The following is a 20533-nucleotide window of genomic DNA, read 5'->3' on the forward strand; positions in this document are numbered from 1 at the left end:
AAGAAAGGAAGGTTTGAAGGGGAAGATGTAGGATTGAAATAAATACTTCTTATGATCAGAACTATCTGAATATGGACTATGCTACCTGAAACATGGGATTTACCCTACCTGGAGGTCTTCAGCAAAAATCACTTTTCTCATAGTGGGGAGAAAGGATTCTTGTTCAGGTCTAGGTGGCTCTGAGGTCAGTCAATCAAAAAGCACTTTATTAAGTGTTAGCATGTGCAAGGCACCATACTAAGCACAAGGAATATAAAGAAAGGCAAGACAGTCCTTGTTCTCAAGGAACTTATAATGGAAGACACAACTGTAAACAGAGTATAAACAAGAAAAATTTGAGACAATTAACCAAGAGATGGCATTAGAATTAAGAGGGATCAGGAAGGGCTTCTTGTAAAGGACAGGATTTTACTTGGGATTTGAATGAATCCAGGAGGCAAAGATGAGGGAAGAGAGAATTCCATATAACTGGGGAAAATGCCTGGAGTTGGGAGTATCCCTTCCAAAACTGAGATTCTGTGATTTGCACAGTCCCACCAATAGTACTGTCACTACAAGTACCAGAACTAAGTCTGGCACATAGTAAACAGTTAGTAAAGCTGATGGTTAATGCCACCTAAATTGGTGACAGGTTTTTACCAGCTGCCACAGCATATCAATAATGCATGTTGAATTTGTGGTCCACTAACACCACCCTGGTCTCTTTCAAATGAACTTTTATCTAGTCCTATTTCCTTTATCCTGTGTGTGAAGTTGTTTCTCCATATTGACCTGGCCTGTTGGGATTTGTTAGTGGCCTGACTCATCTAACAGGTAGGCTAGTCCTTCCCAGCTTGTGTCATCTCTGAATAAGCATGCAATCTATGTCTTCATCCTAGGCATTAATAAAAATGTTCAATAGATCCTCTGGGAACTCCCTCAATAACAAATCAGTTATGCATAACTAAGAGTATTACCTCCATTTTACAACTGAAGAAACTGAGGTCCAGAGAAGTTTAAATGACTTCCTCAATGTTATTACACGTAGTATCAACGTTGGGATTTAAACCTGGGTTTCTTCTGCCTTTGAGTACAGTGTTCTAACTCAACACACTACACTAATTCATCACTCTTCTTTTCTTTAGGACCAGCCAACTAGCTTGGGAATCCATGGAACTATATAATCGTCAGTCCTTCTCCAAGTCCTTGAAACTAGGCACCGAGTGCTTTTCTCCTACAGGAAATCCCAGAGTTCTTTCAAAAGCTTCTACATAGTGAGAAAGCTGCCATTATAGCTTTAGAAGGGAAAAAGACAACATGGCTCTTATTTTTCAATGAATAACAACCAGGCCCCAGCCCCTACTCAACCTCCAACCTTTACTGTCTTCCTATACCTTATATCCTTTTCTTTATATTCTGTGATCTAGTGACATGGACTTCCTGGATACTCCTCACACAAGATAGTCTTATCTTCTGGCTCTAGGCATCTTGTCCGCATGTAGTCCTCACCCTCCCCCCCTTGCCTGGGATGCAGCTCTACTTCCTGGCTCCTTCTTAGGTCCCATCTTCTAAGAATGTCTTTTCCAACTTTCCTTAACTCTAGTGCCTTCCCCCTGGGATGGTCTCCAGTTCATCTCATCTACAGCTTGTTTGTACTCAGTTGTGTTATTATGCAGTTTTATTGCCTTTTTTTAATCCCTAGCATTTAGCACAGTGTGGGGACACAGTAGGCACTAATGTTTCCTGACTATGGTCACACAACTAGTAAACCTATTTTCTTTTCACTCTATACCTCCCGCACATTATTATTTATTGTTAAAATCTTTTTTCTTTTTTGCTGAGCCAATTGGGGCTAAGTGACTTTGCCCAGGGTCACACAGCTAGTAAGTGTTAAGTGGCTGAATCCAGATTTGAACTTAGTTCATCCTGATTCTAGAGCTGGTGCTCTATCCACTGCCCCACCTAGCTGCCCCAAAACCTTTATTTTCAAAACATATGTATGGATAATTTTTCAACATTGATCTTTGCAAAATCCCTCCCACATATTGTTATTATTTTTGCTGAGGCAATTGGAGTTAAGTGGCTTGCCCATGGTCACACAGCCAGGGAATGTTAAATGTCTAAGGCCAAATTTGAACTCAGGTCCTCCTGACTTCAGGGCTGGTGCTCTATCCACTGCGCCACCTAGCTGCTCCTCCTTCCACATATTATCGAAGCATGAGTCTGACCCTCTTTTTTGCTTCACCCATAGGTGCAGGTAGGTGGTATCAGCTCCAGAATCAGAACTTGAATTCAAATTTGTCCTCAAATATTTACTAGTTGTGTGATCCTGGGCAAATCACTAAATTCCCTCAGGAACCCGTCCCCCCCCCAAAAAAAAATCTGGCTCCCTAATACTTTGAGAATAAAATAAAAACTCTTCTGCTTGGCCTTTAAAATCCTTTACAATCAGGGTACCTTCCCAGACTTATTTTATATTACTCCCTTTTATATCCCTTAGGTTCCAAATCGGCTCACAAGCAGCTTCTTGTCTTTTGCTCGAGCTGTCCCCCAGTCCAGAAGGTGTTCTTTCCTCAACTCCAGTTCTTCATATCAGTGTTTTTCTTCCACATTCATCTCAGATGCAAATGAAAAGAAACAGCTCCTCAGCTATGTTCTTGTCTGTTTCTGTGCTGTATTTTTCAGATTTTTTCCCCCCATATCTGACCACCAGGGCCTAACATGTGGCCTTCAGCTTGGTGGACTCTTGAGGCTTCTGAAGCAAAGCCAGAGCTAGCATGTGACCCAACCAGCTCTTCTGACTCCAAACACACATAATTTCTACAAAGTTCTCTTCAACCCTACTATATAGAGCAGAATGTCTTCTTCCCTCTCAAATCTTAGTTCTGACATTCTTGGAATTGCTGACACTGACCCAACACTCTCTCCACAAAAGCCTAGTTTACGGAAACTGAAGACCACAAGGACTCTGATTTACACGTGGCACGACATATGATGCCTATAAACCACTGTAATTTCCACAAAGGGAATATAATAGAAAGGGTGTGGGAGGGTAAAGGAATGTAATTTCTAGGAGAACCAGGCCATAGGATCATGGATCATTGGTTTTCAAGCTGGAAAGGACCAAAAAGATCATATAGGCCAGGATTTCTTAATCTGGAGCCTGTGACCTTGTTTTTAGAATCTTTTGATAACTATAATTCAATAAAGTGGTTTTCTTTGTACTTTATGCATTTAAATTCAATTTTAAAAATAGCACTCATAGGGAAAGCCCATCATCCTGGTATCACGTTTCACTAGTAACCCCTGCCCCTCTGCTTAAACTTTTGACTAGAAGGCAATGATTTGTGCCCCTATTTAAGGAGGGAGCTTTGCCTGACCCTGTGCCAGGCACTTTCTCCCCACTGCTTTGGCTTTTCCCATTATATTGGAAGCTCCTTGAGAGCAAGGGACCATCTTTGTTTTTTGTTTGTTTTTTCCCCCCCAAAGCTTAGCGTAATTCCTATTCCATAAGTACTTAAAATGTTCACTGACTTGACTTATTCAGAGAAGGGGCTCATAGGCTCCACCAGAATGTTAAAAGGGTTCATAATAATAAAAAAGTTAAAGAACTTAATACAGACCATCTCCTTATGAAGAAAGAAATGTTCAAGAATTTTCCAAACACCACAATTATTTGGTATGAGCCAGGATCTGACCTGGGCCTTAATGCCTCACTCGGGAGAACATCTCTCCTACTCTAGCCTTTCCCCTTCTACAACTGCAGATCTAGGTAAGGACACTAAAGGGATTCTTTGTAGGCTACATCCAGAATGTCCCTTCATTTCCACCCTGTCCAGTTTCTTGGTGAAAGTAATAGAACAACTTTCAAATCAGTTCAGAGGGGGAGTTCATTATCCACTAAAGCGGCCCCCCCTTTCCCTTCTGGACAATTTTGTTAGGAGGGCAACCCTAACATCCAACTGCTCCTAGGATATTTATGGACCCAAATGACTTCTTCACCCATATGACAGTCCTTCAAATACTTAAAGACGGCTATGCTATCCCTTTGAATTTTTTTTCTAGATTAAACATCCTTGACTCAAGCGCCTTCCTTCTTTTCCTTACCCTTCCTCTGGACAATCTCCTTCTTAAATGAGATCCAAGTCTTAAGCTAAGAGTCCAGATGGACTTAGTCTGATGTACAATGCATCTATCAACATATATAATATATATACAATGACTCTATCAACTATCTATACCTGGAAGTTAGGCCTCTCTTCAATTTAACCAACATTTTACTAACTGTATCTATGCTAGAGAAAAAATTCCGTGCCTGACCCTTCCCTGATCATTCCAGATACAGATGTCCTTTCTTGTTTCTAGATCAGAAAGAGGCTTTGTTGTTGTTGTTCCTAAGAGATGAAAGGGCATCAACATTCTGGGGGAAAACAGGACTCTTAAAAAATATATAAATCAAGGGAATGGCAGGATCTTATTTCCAGTTCTAGAGTCAGGTAGCACAATGCATAAGCCTTCTGGGAAAAATTGGCAGCCTGTGTCTACTATGCACATATCCCTTCTGTTCCCCACAAAGTCCCTTCCTCTCCTAGCCTCCCCTCTCTCCCAGGGATTGGTAAGCACGCCTAACTCCAATGACTCAGTTTCACTCTATGATCTCTTAGGTTTATAATGTCTTATTATACCCTCCATTCCCCGCCCCCCCCCCAACCCCGACAATGATGTTAGGAATACTGGCTGAAACTAAGGCTCTAAGAGGTTCACAGACTCCTACCATCACAAGGCCAGCAAGTAGGTGTTAAGAGCCAGAACTGGCCACCAGGCCTCCTGGCTCAAAATCCAGCATTCTTGTCACTGCTTCTTCCTGCCTTCTCCCCTCCACAGCATGCAGCCATGAGAAAGCAGGCAAACTCCTTTGTATCCACAGAAGCCCAGAGAGGCACAGTAGAGAGCAACTGTTTCTTTTTTATTGCTTCACATTAGACAGGATGTGGGGCTCAGGGCGGGTACAAGGAAGGAGAAATGAGAAGACAAATTGGGCTGAAGTGACTCCTGGAGCTGTTGAAGATCCCAGCAGCCTCCTGCCAGCCAGGAAGGCATCCTCTGTTCCTGAGAAGTCCCACTGTCTTCTTCAGGGGCTCTGAGAATTTGCAGGTTTGAGAAGATGCTATTTTAGTCAAACTGAGGCCTACGTGATTGTGGTGAAAAGGAGGAGAGATAACAGGGCTATTCTTGACTGAGGAGAAGCCTATTTTTTCTTTCCTAAGGCAGCTGTCACCACTTATGTATCCACAAACATACGGGGGGATCAAGAGATTTCAGGGCACAGGGTCAAGCAGTCAGGTGAGGTGTGGGACGGAGTCTCCCATTTTTCCCTTGTTGCCTGCCTGGGTTAGTGCTTGCCATCCTTTTTCTTGGTCCCCTTGTCTGGGGACTTTAGAAGGGCCAGTTTCTTGGGCAAGCTGTTGTTGGCTTTCATCACAGCATCGTGTTCAATTTTCTTTCGGATACCACCCTCCAGGTCCTGAGGAGGAACAAGCAGCACAGCATTTACAACAAGGAGCATCTCGGGAACTCGGAAGTTCAACCAGCTTCCCCCCTTCCGATAAGACACTGGCTTAGAGTGAACATAGATTAAGAACCAGAAAAAGGGTAAGAACAAATAGCCTGTGCAGGAGTTTCCAAAAGGCCTCTGTCAGTAAATGAACAATACGGATCTGGGCAGCAGAATGCCATTGAGAAAAGCCTGATGCTGGGCACTGAATGAGGAGAGTGTGCATGTTTTTTGGTTGGGGGAGGGGGAGAATTCGGAAAGAGACATTAAAGTGGAGAAGGGACCTTCATGGTGGGAGCAGGGTCAGCACAGAGATCTACTGAAAGATGCCGGGCTGCAGAGGGTGGGGGGATGGTCAGCACTGGGATCGGAAATAAAGGTGTCAGGGTGGGGAAGCCGCGGCCTTCTACAGAGGGAGCACAAGCACCGGAAGGTGCGTCTCTGCAGGGGGAGAGAGGGAGCTGGCAGTGAGGAAGGACGCCCGGAGAAGCTGGCATAAGCTCTGGGTGCCGGGACAGTCACAGGTCTCAGACAGGTGGACCTCCTGGTCCGGGTACTCACCTTTTTTAGTTTCCGCTGGTGGACGGCTCGGGCCTTTTTGGGGGCTATGACTCGCTCTGGGGGTGCGGTGACAAAGAAGTCAAAGGGAGTCTGGGGAGGGGTGAGTGGAAGAGAGGGGCAAGAGGCTCGGCACCATGGGAAGCGGGGAGGGGGGACAAGGGGCATGGGGTGTGGGGAGGGGGACAGGATGCTGTAGGGACATGACAGTGAGGGAGAGCAGAGTGGCAAAGAGGCATGGGGGCACAGGAAGAAGGGAATGCGGGGAGGGGGTTCATGGAAAAGGAAGGTAAGGGAGTGTGAAGGCAGGAGCACATAGGGATGGGTAGGGGTGGGCATGGGGGCACAGGAGGGAAAGGGATGAGGGAGGGGGGCCAAGAGTTGTGAGGGCATAGAGGACGTGGCCAGGGTGACCGTGAGGATGTGGGGGCACAAGAGGCAGTGGGCACGCAGGTGGGGATGTGGTCAGGGCGACCACGGAAAGCGGGGGCCCGGCGGGGAGAGAACGTGGGAGCGGACCCGGGACGGGGTGAGGGCGGGGGAGCCACGGGGTGTGGGGCCCGGCGGGGAGCGGACGTGTTAGGGGGCCCGGGGGCGGGCGAAGGGCCCGGGGACCGGGAGCCTGGGCGGCGCGTGCCGGACTGCCAGGCTCCCCGTCCCGCCACTCACCGCCTTTCTTCAGACCCCGGCAAGTGGAAGGAGCTGCTCTCTTCTTGGCCGGCCTCCGGGCCTGAAACTTCTGCTTCCCTTGAACCATGTCCGCGCCTCTCCACTGCAGAAAAGGAACCCGGAAAACACAACGGCTGACGGGATAGTATATAGCGGGCCGGAACGCGCAAGGGCTGACGGGATACAGCGTACAGCCGGGCAGTACGCGCAAGGGTTGACGGGATGCGGCGGGGCAGGGTCTCGGATTTAAAGGGATAGCCGCCGGTGGGGCGGAGTTCTATGAGATTATAGGATCCTAGAGAGGGAAAGAAAAGTACGGATCTAGTTCCGCGTCAGCATTTTACCCGGGGGAAATAGGCTTATAGGGCCGCAGTAACATGCCTAAGACCACACCTAGCGTTTGAACCCTTCTGAGGACGTCAAATCCATCTGAGAAAAAAAAAAAGTGGGCATGCTCGTCCGGCCCATTCTACAGATGGGGGAAACTAAGGCTCAATCGATTTAGAAAAAACGCTCCGCGGAGCAGCGGGAGTCTCGAGCCCTAGGCAGCCTCCGCCAAAGGCTGCTCATCCCCTCCTCGTTCTCTTCCAGATTCCCTTATCCTCCCCCATCCTTCTCTGCAGAAAGCGCGGGCCAGTTCCGGACTTGGGAGTCGCCCAGAATCCTAGTCGGCAAAGCAAGGAACCGGCTTACAGCCGGAAACGGGGAGAGTAGCCTTTGCTGCACAGTTAGTGAGTCGTTCACATGACAATCTGATTTAACCACCCGTTATGCGACCCCTGAAGGAACTTTCTGGATCTCCTGACCCTCCAGGTCTACTCTCCCTCCGCGTGAGCCCCGAGGCCCGAAGGCCCGCTCTGTGATGGATCGGTCCCTTCCACTCAGAGGGAAGCGCTTCAGCCGCCGCGTGTTCCTCGCGCCGAGGCCCCTCCCACCTTCCTCCCCAGGCCCGCCTCCACCCCGCCCCGCCCTCTCCACTGACAGCCTCCTTTACTGCACCCCAAATCTTCAAAGGGACGCCTCTCCGCTTAGATCTGTGCTTCTGGTACTCGGCGCGTCTGAGTGCTCATCGATGCTGCTTCTGTGGGCGAGCTCGGCAACCGAGGGCAGTCCCTGCCCCGGGAAGCCAAAGGGAGGCTAGGCTATGAGGACACTTACTCCACCGGAGAGATCGGGACGGGAAACGAGGGAATCTACCAATCCGAGGCTCATTTCCGGTGGGGGCGGGGCAGATGGTTTCCACTAGAAGAATCTCAAAATTCTGCTTTATAGGAGGATAATCTGTTTCAGATCTGAAGGGGCGCCTGGTGGAGAACGCAGGAGACCGGGCACCAGATAGTCCAGTTTAAATGATTATGGGAAGAGCAGAGTAAAAGAAGGCCAGGAAAGCATGCACTGTGGAGGCCCTATTACAGGTAATAGGGAGCCACTGAAAGCCCGTTCGTTCAGATCATTTTGGTGGTGATATACATAGTAAATCAACAAGCATTTATTAAGCACCTACTATATACTAGGCAATGTGCAAAACTCTGGGGGTATGAAAAGAGGCAAAAAATAGTGCCTGCCCTCAAATCTAATGGGAGAGACCACAGGCAAATGAATATGTACAAACAAGATGCTTGAGCTCTATTATAATTACAACTCCCATTGCTAAATAGGAAATAATTAAGAGAGGGAAGATTGAGAAGGGTTGGGAACCATTTTTTAGAAAATATGATTTGGGTTGAGATTTGAAGGAAGGCATTGAATCCAGAAGGAAGGGATGAGGGGGGCATGGCAAAGAGCCAGAAAAAGGGCCTAGAATCAGGAGATTCTGTGCAAGGAACAGCCAGGAGGCCACTGTTACACTGAAGGGTATGTGCCAGGGAGTAGGGGGTAAGACCTGGAACATGGAGGGGGCTGAGTCACCAAGGGCTTTAAACATAAGCAAGGGGCCTGCACTAGGGGTCGATTGTGAGAAGGGAGAGGCCAGAGGTAGAAGTGTTGGGATTGGACACCCAGGGTATACAGGGAGAACTAAGGGTCAAAAATGACTTTTTGTCTTCCGGAAAGCACTTCACAAATAGAAGCAATTATCATAAATAAAAAGTTTATTGTAAAAAAGTTCAGGGATTTAATTCAAACAGACACTTTATGACACAAGGCACTGAGCTTGGAGCATTTAAATAGATGGGACATTGGGTTCCAAGAGCTTACAATCTAATTAGAGGTAGAGGAAGGGAGACTTGGGATGGGAGGAGTTGGGTCCATCAGGAGGTCTTAGAGGTCAGGGCAATCTGGAGGTCCTCGGGGGAGAAGACGCCATGCTCTGTGATGATGCCGCCAGTGATGAGCTCGTGAGGGGTGACGTCAAAGGCTGGGTTCCAAACTCCAATACCTAGGGAAAGGGGAGCCTGGGTGAGTGGGGGATCCCGGCCTGGCTTCAAGGAGAAATTAGGACCCATGCCCCATCTCCCTTGACCTGTCACTGGTACAAGTGTTTTAAAAGTTTTTTGGACATTTTCTCACCATCTGTGCCTTCTTTCAAGGAAAGAGCAGCTCTATATAAAGGTTTATTCCTATTTTCCCTTCTCTTGCCCTTCCCTGCGTCTTGAACTCTATTATGATTATACTTACAAGTTCCATTTCTAAAGCATTTTAACATTTATCAAATGCTTTCCTTAGAAGCCTATGAGCTAGGTAATGTGTTGTTGTTCAGTCATGTTTGATTCTCCATAATCCCATTTGGGGTTTTCTTGGCAAAGATAATGGAATGGCTTGCCATTTCCTTCTCCAGTTCATTTGGCAGATAAGAAAACTGAAACAAACAAGGTTAAGTGATTTGCTCAGAGTCACATTGCAAGAATTTTTATACCTTCCCAACTCTGAACGGTATAGCAATTAGCATTGCATAGTGCAGTACACATTAGGTGCTTAGTAAATATTTATTGATAATACAGCACTAACACTTACCCTGGATTTGGATAAGGAGATGATTATGGTGATATGTCATGTCAATTCTCTAGACTTCTGTCTAGAAATGAAGTCAGACTAAATGATTTCTTAAGGTTTTCTCTAGGAAACTTTTTTGTTTTCTCTTAGGTAGCTGGTGAACCGAGTTCAAATTCAACCTTAGATACTTAATAGCTGTATGACACTGGGGAAGTCACTTAACTTCTGTTTACCTCAGTTGCCATGACTATAGAATGGAGATAATACCTACTTACTTACCTTGCAGAGTTGTTATGGGGAACAAATATTTACAAATCATTTGTAAAGTACTTAGAACAGTGCCTGGCATATACCAGGTACAATATAATGTCTTGATTTTTTTTTTTTTTTCTTTTCCTGAGGCTGGGGTTAAGTGACTTGCCCAGGGTCACACAGCTAGGAAGTGTTAAGTGTCTGAGACCATATTTGAACTCGGGTCCTCCTGAATTCAGGGCTGGTGCTCTATCCACTGCGCCCCCTAGCTGTCCCCTACCAGGTACAATATAAAGGCTTGTTTTCTACTTGTCTTATTCCTGCCTTCTCTACCTCTAATGGGATCATAATTGCATTTCCTTTTTAAAAACACTTTAAAGTTGACCATAGATTTTCCTTAGATTCCTGTTATTTAGATCAGTGCTTAAACTATACTTGTGATAGTCCTCCCTTTTCACCTAAGAAATTTTTTTTTGTTTTGTTTTGTTTTGTTTTTTTATTTTATATATATATATATATATATTTTATAATATTATCCCTTGTATTCATTTTTCCAAATTACCCCCCTTCCCTCTATTCCCTCCCCCCGACGACAGGCAATACCATACATTTTACATGTGTTACAATATAGTCTAGGTACAATACATGTGTGCGAATATCATTTTCTTGTTGCACAATAAACATTAGAATCCGAAGGTACATGCAACCTGGGCAGACAGATATTAGTGCTAACAATTTTCATTCCCCTCCCAGTGTTTCTTCTCTGGGTGCAGCTACCCCTGTCCATCATTGATCAACTGGAAGTGAGTTGAATCTTCTTTATGTTGAAGATTTCCACTTCCATCAGAATACATCCCCATACAGTATTGTTGTTGAAGTGTACAGTGATCTTCTGGTTCTGCTCATTTCACTCAGCATCAGTTGATTTAAGTCTCTCCAGGCCTCTCTATATTCCTCCTGCTGGTCATTTCTTACAGAGCAATAATATTCCATAACCTTCATATACCACAATTTACCCAACCATTCTCCAACTGATGGACATCCATTCATCTTCCAGTTTCTAGCTACAACAAAAAGAGCTGCCACAAACATTTTGGCACATATATGTCTCTTTCCGCTCTTCAGTATTTCTTTGGGATATAAGCCCAGTAGTAGCGCTGCTGGGTCAAAGGGTATGCACAGTTTGATAACTTTTTGGGCATAATTCCAAATTGCTCTCCAGAATGGCTGGATTCTTTCACAACTCCACCAGCAATGTATTAGTGTCCCAATTTCCCCACATCCCCTCCAACATTTGTCATTATTTGTTCCTGTCATCTTAGCCAATCTGACAGGTGTGTAGTGGTATCTCAGAGTTGTCTTAATTTGCATTTCTCTGATCAGTAGTGATTTGGAACACTCTTTCATGTGAGTGGATATAGTTTCAATTTCTTCCTCTGAGAATTGTCTGTTCATATCCTTTGACCATTTATCAATTGGAGAATGGTTCGGTTTCTTATAAATTATGGTCAGTTCTCTATATATTTTGGAAATGAGACCTTTGTCAGAACCTTTGTTTTTAAAAATATTTTCCCAATTTGTTACTTCCCTTCTAATCTTGTTTGCATTAGTATTATTTGTACACACCTAAGAAATTTTTACATGACCCTGGGGATATAGGTATACAAACAAGGGTACAGATCAAATGTTTACTGATAATTTTGTGACTTTCACATTCAGTTATGAGACCCCATATGGATTGTGAATCAGAGTTTAAGAAGCTGTTATCACAATAATAAAAGTATTCCTAGCCTTGTTTTATCTTCCCCCCCCCCCCTGAGGCTGGGGTTAAGTGACTTGCCCAGGGTCACACAGCTAGGAAGTGTTAAGTGTCTGAGATCAGATTTTGAACTTGGGTCCTCCTGAATTCAAGGCTGGTGCTCTATCCACTGCACCATCTAGCTGCCCCCCCAGCCTTATTTTATAACTGAGAAAACCAAGACGTAATATCAACTAGTGCTAGAGCTATAATTCCAGACTTGGTCTCTTGACTCCAAGACTGACACACTTCTTATCTACATAAAATATGCCTTCAGGAGTTTGTCTATCCTCTTTTTATTTATATCTGGAAGTTGTTTTCCAGTGTTTCTCAGCCTTTGTTCCCTTAGATCAAAGATGTAGAAAGGTTATGGAGGTTCTTGAACTTGAGGGGGAAATTACATCCTTATTTTCACTGATCTCTAATTGGAATGTAGAATTTCTTTTGGTTATGAATTAAAAAAAAATACTTCTGAGAAAGGGTTCATAGACATCAGCAGAAGTCTGTGACAAAGAAAAGATTAAGTTGGTTGTCCCTTCCCCAAACTGGACCTAGGATGGGCTGTGCTACCTGTTTTATTGGATTCAGTTCAAAAGGCATCTAAATGCCTCACTGGGTGAAGTGCTGATGATGCAAGACAAAAATTAAATAGCTCCTGCCCTCAGAGTTTATACTCTATTCACTGCATATCTTGTTGATTAATGACTTCCTATCTCCTCCTACCCCCTGCTTTGCAGTAGGGGGGTAAGCTGTGAGGCAATAGAAAAGGGGCCAGGAGATAAAAAAGGTCTACAGCTTCTGTCTTCAGACCCAGTAAAGTGGTCCCATTCTCTTCCTGCCACCTGTCCTCAAAGGGAGACATGGAGTTCAGAAAACAAACAAGCATCAGGCCTTCTGGTCCTATCTGCTACTGTGCTGGACCTACCTGGGGCAGCAATCCTGGTCCCACAGAGACTGGTCAGCTCCTGGCCTGGCCGCTCCTCAATGACAATCTCCTGACCTGTCTTCAAGCTGAGATCACAAGAGGAAACGGGAGCAGCCACGTAGAAAGGGATCCCGTGGTGCTTGGCAACAATGGCCAGCTGGTAAGTCCCCACTTTGTTGGCAGTATCACCATTGGCGACCACCCGGTCTGCTCCCACAATGACTGCTGCAGGGAGAAAGGAAAGGCCCTGTTAGCTGTTTAATCCCAGGCAAGTCTGGATTCTTGCTTCTTTGTCTGTTAAATGGGGGCATTACCTATTTTATGTGGTTGCTTTGAGGCAAGCAATATATAAACTTTGAAGAACCATAAAAATAGGTGCTAGTATTATTACAGAAAGCTAAGGGGTAGAGGATTGAAAGGTCTCTAGAGTGCTGGGAAGGATTTATAGAAGTGATGAACAAGAATGGGTGCAGAAGACATCTTTGGGTTATGAGCTGCCCAAATGGGGGAGGAGATTCTACATCTAACTGAAGTATTGAGGGCCAGGTAACAAGGAAAGGTTGGAAATTACAGGAGCATGGGGAAAGGAATCTATGGCATCCATGGGGTAATAAGGAAGGAAACTAAGTAGTGCAAAGAGCACTGGAACTGAAGTCAGAAAATCTTGCTTCTACTCTGGGCTCTGCCAATTAAATGTCTATTAAACTTGGGGAAGTCCTCTTTTTCTAATAAGATTCAGTTTATTCACTTCCTCCCACCCCATGCAATTAGGGAGAATGAATGGTTCCCAGCCCACCTCCGGACACTCAGCTAGACCACTGACCTCCCACCTCCTTGTGGGCCATGGCAGCAGCTACCATGCTGTCTGTGATGAGGGTGGCCGGGATCTTCTCATACACCAGCTCATAGGCCGTCAGCCGTGCCCCCTGGTTGTAGGGCCGAGTCTCCGTACAGAACACATGCTTCAGGCGGCCCAGGGCATGCAGAGATCTGATCACACCTGTGAATGACCCACATTCCCCTTACCCCAAGGCAGAAGAGACAATAAGAAGCCCTGTGAGGGGCAGGGTAGAGTAGAGGCCCCATAGTGTGAGAGAAAGGAGTAGGGCAATCAAGGAAGGCTTCAGAGAAGAGGTGGCAACTTGAGCTGAGCCCTGAAGGAAGATTAGGGTTCTAAAAAGTAGAGAAGGGAGGGAATAAGTGTATTCAGGTATGGGAGTACAGCACATGAAAATGCATGTAGATGGGAAGTGGTATATTTCATTTAAAAGAGAATTAAGGGACCTCTAAGATGCTTTCCAGATCTCAGTTCTGTAATCCTATAATCTGTTCTTTCCCCTCACTCACCCAAAGCTGTTCCATAGCCTGCGGTGGCTAATGAGCCAGTGTTGCAGTGGGTCAGTACGGTCACCTGGCCACCCCCTGGTGCCACACGCTCCAGAAGGTGCTGGGCCCCATGGTCCCCAATGCTTTGGTTGTCCTTGATGTCTTTCTCCAGCATGTGCTCAGCCCAGCAGATCAACCTGGGGAGGGAGCAAGGGTGGGCGAATGAAGGATGGGTAAAGAGCTATTACCTGCACACCCAGCGGATATCTGCTCCCAGCTGGCACTTAAACAGGTACCCGAATTCAGATTTGGTCCTAAAAGAATGTTAGCTGTATGATCTTGGCCAAGTCACAGTAAACATACCTCAATTTTTTGGTCCACAAAATGGGGATTAATTTATCTGTAGTGCTTAATCGTAGGGTTGTTATGAATCAAGAAACTCCCTCAGCCTGTTACAGAGAAATTTGTAGCTTCACACAGATGGTTTGATCATTGAGATCTGACTTGTCCAGGGTCATATAGCCAGGATGTGTCAAGAGGCAGGTGAAACTTAAAAAATTACATAAATACACAGTAACATAACACATGCTAGAAGAGATGTAACAAATCAGTAGAAAAACCTTTTAAATGAAGTTTTTGTACAATAGAAACTTCTCAGAAGTCGAAATTTAGGCTGTAAAAAACACATGCAAAACATACTTCTCTGAAAACACCAAACTACACAAATGCAGAATGAAAACAGCATTTCAACTCCACCAAAAGTAGTCTTCATAAAAGGTGTAAAAGTCACCTATTCACTAGGCACTGTTCACTTTTAAACAGGAGACAATAAAAAAATATTGTTCACAAAACAAAATCCCATTTCAGAAATCCACCATCTTCATGCTTTAGTAGCGACGAGGTGAATAAGATCGAGATCGAGACCGTGACCTGTAACCAACACGACTGTAATATGGGGAGGAGGGTGATCTCCTCCTATAAATCTGACCCCTGTCTTGGGCAGCTCTCCACCCTCCTCCTCCTCCACCACCTCCTCTGTAAGATCTGCTGTAATAATCACTATCATCATAGCCTCGATTGTATCTTCGATCATAGTAATCACGAAGGTGAGAACGTCTTCCCATGTAGATTCCAGGGATTGGGCTGTGGGGTCTTTTTGTTATAGAAAACTCTACTCAGATCCTCCGGCCACCCAGTTCCATTCCATTGGCACGCTCTTTAGCTTCCTTGGCATCATCCACATTCTCAAAATAGACAAAGGCAAATCCTTGGGGAGCGCGGGACTGTTGGTCATACACAATGGACACATCTGCGATTGGGCCATAATTGGAAAACACTTCTCTGAGATCCCTCTCGGTAGTATACAGATTCAATCCAAACACTCCGAGACAACAGTTGGGGTCAGGATTGGCTCGATTCCCAATGTGCCACCTACGGGTAGACATTGGAGAATGACTGTGGCTATATCGCCTTCGGTAATCTCGACTGTACCACCTGCTCTGGGATCATCTGTGGGAGCGGGAGCAAGAATGGGATCTAGTATAATACCTTTAAAAACTTCTGGATCTCGATCGAGACTCTGAACTGGACCTCGACTTGGATCTGGAGCACTGGGAATCTTCCTGGGAACATGACCTTGCGGATTTCCCAGATCTGTGGGCACTGTCACTTCTGGAAGTGGAACGGGATTCCCCCTCACTGTAATTCTGCTCGCCGCTGTTGCTCATGGTGCCACTGGGCTGCCTCACTGCCCTCTCTTGCAGTTGAATCCGCTGCTGCCGGGTCTCCGCCGAAAACTGACCACCCGCCACTGCCTCTGTGTCCTGCTCTGCCCCACTTGTTGGGCGCCAAAATGTCAAGTCCTGTCGTCTCTTAATTGTAATCCTTCTCTGGGAGCAGGTTTCTTGGGAGACTTCTGGAGCCTCCAGCCAGAGCGAAGGTAGAATCTCGAATCCTTCTCTTGCTGAATCCTGACTCTGAATCTCCTCCAGCTTCCCTGAAGTTCTCCTGGGAAGTCTCATCCTTGACCCAATCCAGACTCTAACTTCTTCCAGACTGCCCTTAGCTCCTTTTGTCCTCCCAGAGAATGGGCTTGTGAGTACCCCAAAAGTGTAAACCTCTTTAAGAAGTCTAAAGGTGTAAACTTCCCCCCCCCCTCCTGAGGCTGGGGTTAAGTGACTTGCCCAGGGTCACACAGCTGGAAAGTGTTAAGTGTCTGAGATTACATTTGAACTCGGGTCCTCCTGAATTCAGGGCTGGTGCTCTATCCACTGTGCCACCTAGCTGCCCCTGGTGTAAACTTCTTTAAAGGTTTGAACTAAAGGTGTGAACTCTGAGCTCGAGAATTGTTAAGTACTATGCTAAATTAGACAACCAAGTTAGCACCTAGTAATCCTAACAACCTATGTGACACTTAACCTCTGCCTGCCTCAGTTTCCTCACTTGTAAAAAGGAGAAAAATAATAGCTCCTCCCTCCTAAGGTTGTTGTGAGAATAAAATGAAATAGTGTTTGTAAAGCATTTAGCACAGGTGCTAACTAGTGTTATGATTATTGGTTAATAGAGTTACTAGAAAATTCCTTTACCCATTTATCTTGTACTGATTAGTTAGTACATTGTATGGGTATTTTTCCATTGCATGAAGTAGAAAGAGCACAGGTGTTAGAGAAAAGGGTCCTGGGTTTGAATTCTTCATATTTGTATGATGTTGGGAAAGTCACTGTCCCCCACACTAAGCTTCAGGTTCCTTATCTAAAAAATGAAGAGGCGGCTGGCCCTGGGAGACCTATGATCTCCCCAGCTGACTAACTCTTACTTTGCCCTACCAAGTTAGTGAAATGGGAAGGTTTCCCAAAGGAGTTTCAAACTGCTTGTGTTCCCAGAACCACAAGAGCTTGGGGAGGGAGGACAGCTCTTCTCTTACCTCTCTCGGACTGCAGTCTCTGTTGCCCCTTCCTGTCCAGCCTCTTGGGTGGCTACCTCAGACATCTCCTGGGCAGCCTGAGCCATATTGACAGCAGTCGGCCTGGCTGTCACCAGGTACTTTAGTGAGTCCTGCACGAAGGTCACCAGGGCCTCAAGACCAGGTCCCCCTGATCCAGCGTGCAGCTCTACAGCCAAGCTCAGGCAGCCTACTATGGCAATAGCTGGAGCACCTCTCACCTGGGATGAGGAAGAGAATAAGTCAAGGGATCTGTCTCTGATTAATCCAGAGGGGTGACAGGTGAAACCTGGCCTGTTGGGGCTCAGGTTAGGATGCATACAGGCCTCAGGTTAAGCTATTCTGGGATACCCAAACTTTGCCTCAGTTTTCCTATCCTAAGTCAAGAAGTATTTTTGCATCCCCAGAACTTAGCACAGTGCCATGCACATAGTAGTAGGTCCTTAATAAGTGTTTGTTAATTGGTTGGTTGATTATGCAGACCCTGAAGAGAAGAGGTCATAGACTCAGTCACAGACTGTCAGAAGAGTTCAAATGGCTTATTATCTAGACAAGGAAATTTGGGATTGGAGAAGGAAGGAGACTTTATTAAGATCAAAGAATGATTAAGCAGCAGAGAAGGATTTGAATCCAAATATTCCATATCATATCCAAAGTTCTTTCTATTCTCTCATATTGCTGATTAATGGACAGTTGATTTATGCTGGCCATGCTGGGCACTCAAAACCCATTCTGATCCATAGTATCTACATAGTGCTAACAGATTAAACAGTTTTAGAGATCTTTGGAACAGAGAATATCTTAACTCAGAGGGGCTTAAATGATAGTATGTCAGAGCTGGGAGGGCCCTTAGAACCCAGGATGTCAGAGCTGGGAGGGCCCTTAGAACCCGGGATGTCAGAGCTGGGAGGGCCCTTAGAACCCAGGATGTCAGGGCTGGGAGGGCCCTTAGAACCCAGGATGTCAGGGCTGGGAGGGCCCTTAGAACCCGGGATGTCAGAGCTGGGAGGGCCTTTAGAACCCAGGATGTCAGGGCTGGGAGGGCCCTTAGAACCCAGGAGGTCAGAGCTGGGAGGGCCCTTAGAACCCAGGAGGTCAGAGCTGGGAGGGCCCCTAGAACCCAGGACGTTAGAGCTGGGAGAGGCCTTAGAACCCAGGATGTCAGAGCTGGGAGGGCCCTTAGAACCCAGGACGTTAGAGCTGGGAGAGGCCTTAGAACTCAGGATGTCAGAGCTGGGAGGGCCCTTAGAACCCAGGATGTCAGAGCTGGGAGGGCCCTTAGAACCCAGGATGTCAGAGCTGGGAGGGTCCTTAGAACCCAGGATGTCAGAGCTGGGAGGGCCCTTAGAACCCAGCATGTCAGAGCTGGGAGGGCCCTTAGAACCCAGGATGTTAGAGCTGGGAGGGCCCTTAGAACCCAGGATGTCAGAGCTGGGAAGACACTTATTCAATGAGTGTCAGAGTAGGAAGTGACCGCAGGGCCCAGATCTGAGCCTGGAGGTGTTTTATGGGTTTCTCGGCTGCCTCCTCCCCAGCCCAGGGCTCACTTCTTCGGACACACAGCTGACCTCACACTAGGGTTCTCCAGGCCCTCCATCCCAGCCTGGCGCCCCCCCCCCCCCTTTCCCTTCTTCCACCTTCATGGCCCTGATGGCTTCCCAGGCCTGTTGCACAGAGGTCACGGCCTCATAATGGCTCTGTTGGGGCAGCAGCAGCTGGTCCAGGATGTGCAGGGAGCCCCGGTGATAGCGGATCGCTTCTAAGCTCATGGCAGGTCAGGGAAGAAGCCTGAGTACTAGCTCCAGGAGCCAAGCAGCTCTGAGGAAGCCTGAGAACTAGTCGGAACACACGTGAGGCCCGGCTTCCCCTGGGCCCTAAAGAGAGCGGGTAAATGGAGGTGGGGCTTTCTGAGAAAAAGGCGGGGCAGACCTTAAGCTCTTTAACTGGGGGAGTGAAGTGACCGCAGGGTAGGGCCGGCGTAGGTAAATGCTAATTGATTGATCGATGGTCCTAAAGGACCGCTTGGGATTCCTTCCCCGCCCCCATTCTCACCCAGGGTTACTTGCTGTCGCTTTGGGTCTAAAAAGTAAGAATGTAGGAAACGCCCGGAGGGTACAAGCCGAAGCCATCCTAGCCTTTACCCCATCCCGTAGGTTCTTCTGGCTGTTAGGACACAGCTTCTAAACTCGCCTGACCTCTTTGCTACGTGACCTTCGGCCAGCCTGCTGCAATTATCTGCTTTGGAAGTCTGTGGGGCTGGCTTTGTAAGGATTCTCTTATGGAATTACTTAAGAAGGCAACGACTTGGAAGTCGTTTCTCCGGGGCTTCCATTTCTCCAGTCTAAACCTAGTGGGCTCGACAGGGTCCCCTGTAGTCCATTGCAGCTCTAAATCTATAATCCTCTAGATAAGGTTTGAGTCCTCTAATTCGCTGTCAATTTCATTTTGTGTAAAAGTTTTTGTAACAAGCGAAGGAGGTCGTACTAGGAAATATGTCAAAACAAAAGACAAAAACATTTCTCAAAGAATTTTTTTTTAACCACTGGATCTGGTCCGGAAAGCTAGGACTGAATCTAAGTTCTGTCCTGGACTTTCCCCTCTTGACCTACAGTTTCCTAAAACTGGAGAGAGGTTCTGCTTCCAGTAATATACGTGAAGAGAATACTGAAATGAAAGCTGATGCTGTAGTCACCTTTCTCCTCTGGAAAGGGTGGTGACTATGGGCATGAAATATGGCGCACTTTTAACTTGGTCACGGTAGGTTCCATTTTTTGTCTAAAAGTTTTTGTAATAGGAAGGAGACCATACTAGGAAATATGTTCAAAACAAGGCCAAATAAAAACAGAAGTGATGTGCCCAGATAATCTTTAGGGGCAATGTGCTGATTTTATAGCTCATGTGTGCTGATCATAATCCTACCTTCTTAATCAAGATACCATAGGCTACAAAGTAGCTACCCCTACAATCCCTCTTAAATTTCCTTTCAAGCCCCTAAACCTTAGGAATACCGGACCTAACAAAGGGTACGAGAAGCTTCTCAGGCAATAGTTTAGCTCTCCCAAAAGGCTTAAATTTGGGAATTCAGTGAATCTCCAGACCCCTCAGGTTGCCACAATGCAAGGCAATGGCTACCTTTCTGCTTCCACAGCAATAGGGCAGGGAGCCCAACAAGGTTTGGGTAGAAGTCAACGGGCTTTTTTTTGTTTCCCAACTTGCTCAAACTTTTCCCCTCAGGACAATGGACGGGAGGAAGGGTGAAAGGGAATAATAGTTCCTTAACAGCTACTTCTGGGACAGCTTTGTCTTCACAGTGTTTGACCAATTTTCATGGAAACCAAACATGAATGCATTTCTGTTCCATTTATGTCCAGAAAGAACTAAGAAGTCAAGGATAAATTGGCCTATGTAGGCAATAAAGTGAACACAAAGGACACTGGACGTGGAGTCAGGAGACTTGCCTGAGCCTCTGTTTCCTAATTTATCAAATGGGCATAGTAATTATTCAAATGACCTATTTGACAACAGCTGGTGGTAGATGTATGTGAAACCTTATATTTCACACACACGTTACACATAAATGATATAAATTACTTACTAGTT

At 46.2% G+C, this 20533-nt stretch overlaps 2 protein-coding genes and 1 pseudogene across 4 annotated transcripts; all 3 read right to left on the reverse strand.

Annotated features, from left to right (window-relative positions):
* Positions 1–4924: 4924 nt before the first annotated feature.
* Positions 4925–7912, reverse strand: C1H19orf53 (chromosome 1 C19orf53 homolog). 3 transcript variants are annotated; one of them, XM_074310940.1, is made up of 4 exons: positions 7760–7912; positions 6761–6863; positions 6095–6150; positions 4925–5503 (listed from the first exon to the last, which is right to left on the reverse strand). In XM_074310940.1, exons 2-4 carry the CDS (start codon positions 6846–6848, stop codon positions 5372–5374), a joined length of 276 nt encoding a protein of 91 aa, XP_074167041.1. In that variant the 5' UTR covers positions 6849–6863; positions 7760–7912; the 3' UTR covers positions 4925–5371. The 3 variants fall into 3 exon arrangements, with proteins under 3 accessions (XP_074167041.1, XP_074167051.1, XP_074167032.1); XM_074310950.1 differs by having other exon boundaries at positions 7743–7908; XM_074310931.1 differs by lacking the exon at positions 7760–7912 and having other exon boundaries at positions 4925–5119; positions 5367–5503.
* Positions 7913–8832: 920 nt separating this feature from the next.
* Positions 8833–18795, reverse strand: MRI1 (methylthioribose-1-phosphate isomerase 1). Its single transcript, XM_074310905.1, has 6 exons — positions 18571–18795; positions 16916–17154; positions 14014–14189; positions 13490–13666; positions 12667–12891; positions 8833–9137 (listed from the first exon to the last, which is right to left on the reverse strand). Exons 1-6 carry the CDS (start codon positions 18700–18702, stop codon positions 9010–9012), a joined length of 1077 nt encoding a protein of 358 aa, XP_074167006.1. The 5' UTR covers positions 18703–18795; the 3' UTR covers positions 8833–9009.
* On the reverse strand, positions 14213–16909 carry LOC141566419 (transformer-2 protein homolog beta pseudogene; annotated as a pseudogene).
* Positions 18796–20533: the final 1738 nt, after the last annotated feature.

The sequence above is a fragment of the Sminthopsis crassicaudata genome, chromosome 1 (genome assembly GCF_048593235.1).
Source record: "Sminthopsis crassicaudata isolate SCR6 chromosome 1, ASM4859323v1, whole genome shotgun sequence".
Taxonomy (NCBI): domain Eukaryota; kingdom Metazoa; phylum Chordata; class Mammalia; order Dasyuromorphia; family Dasyuridae; genus Sminthopsis; species Sminthopsis crassicaudata.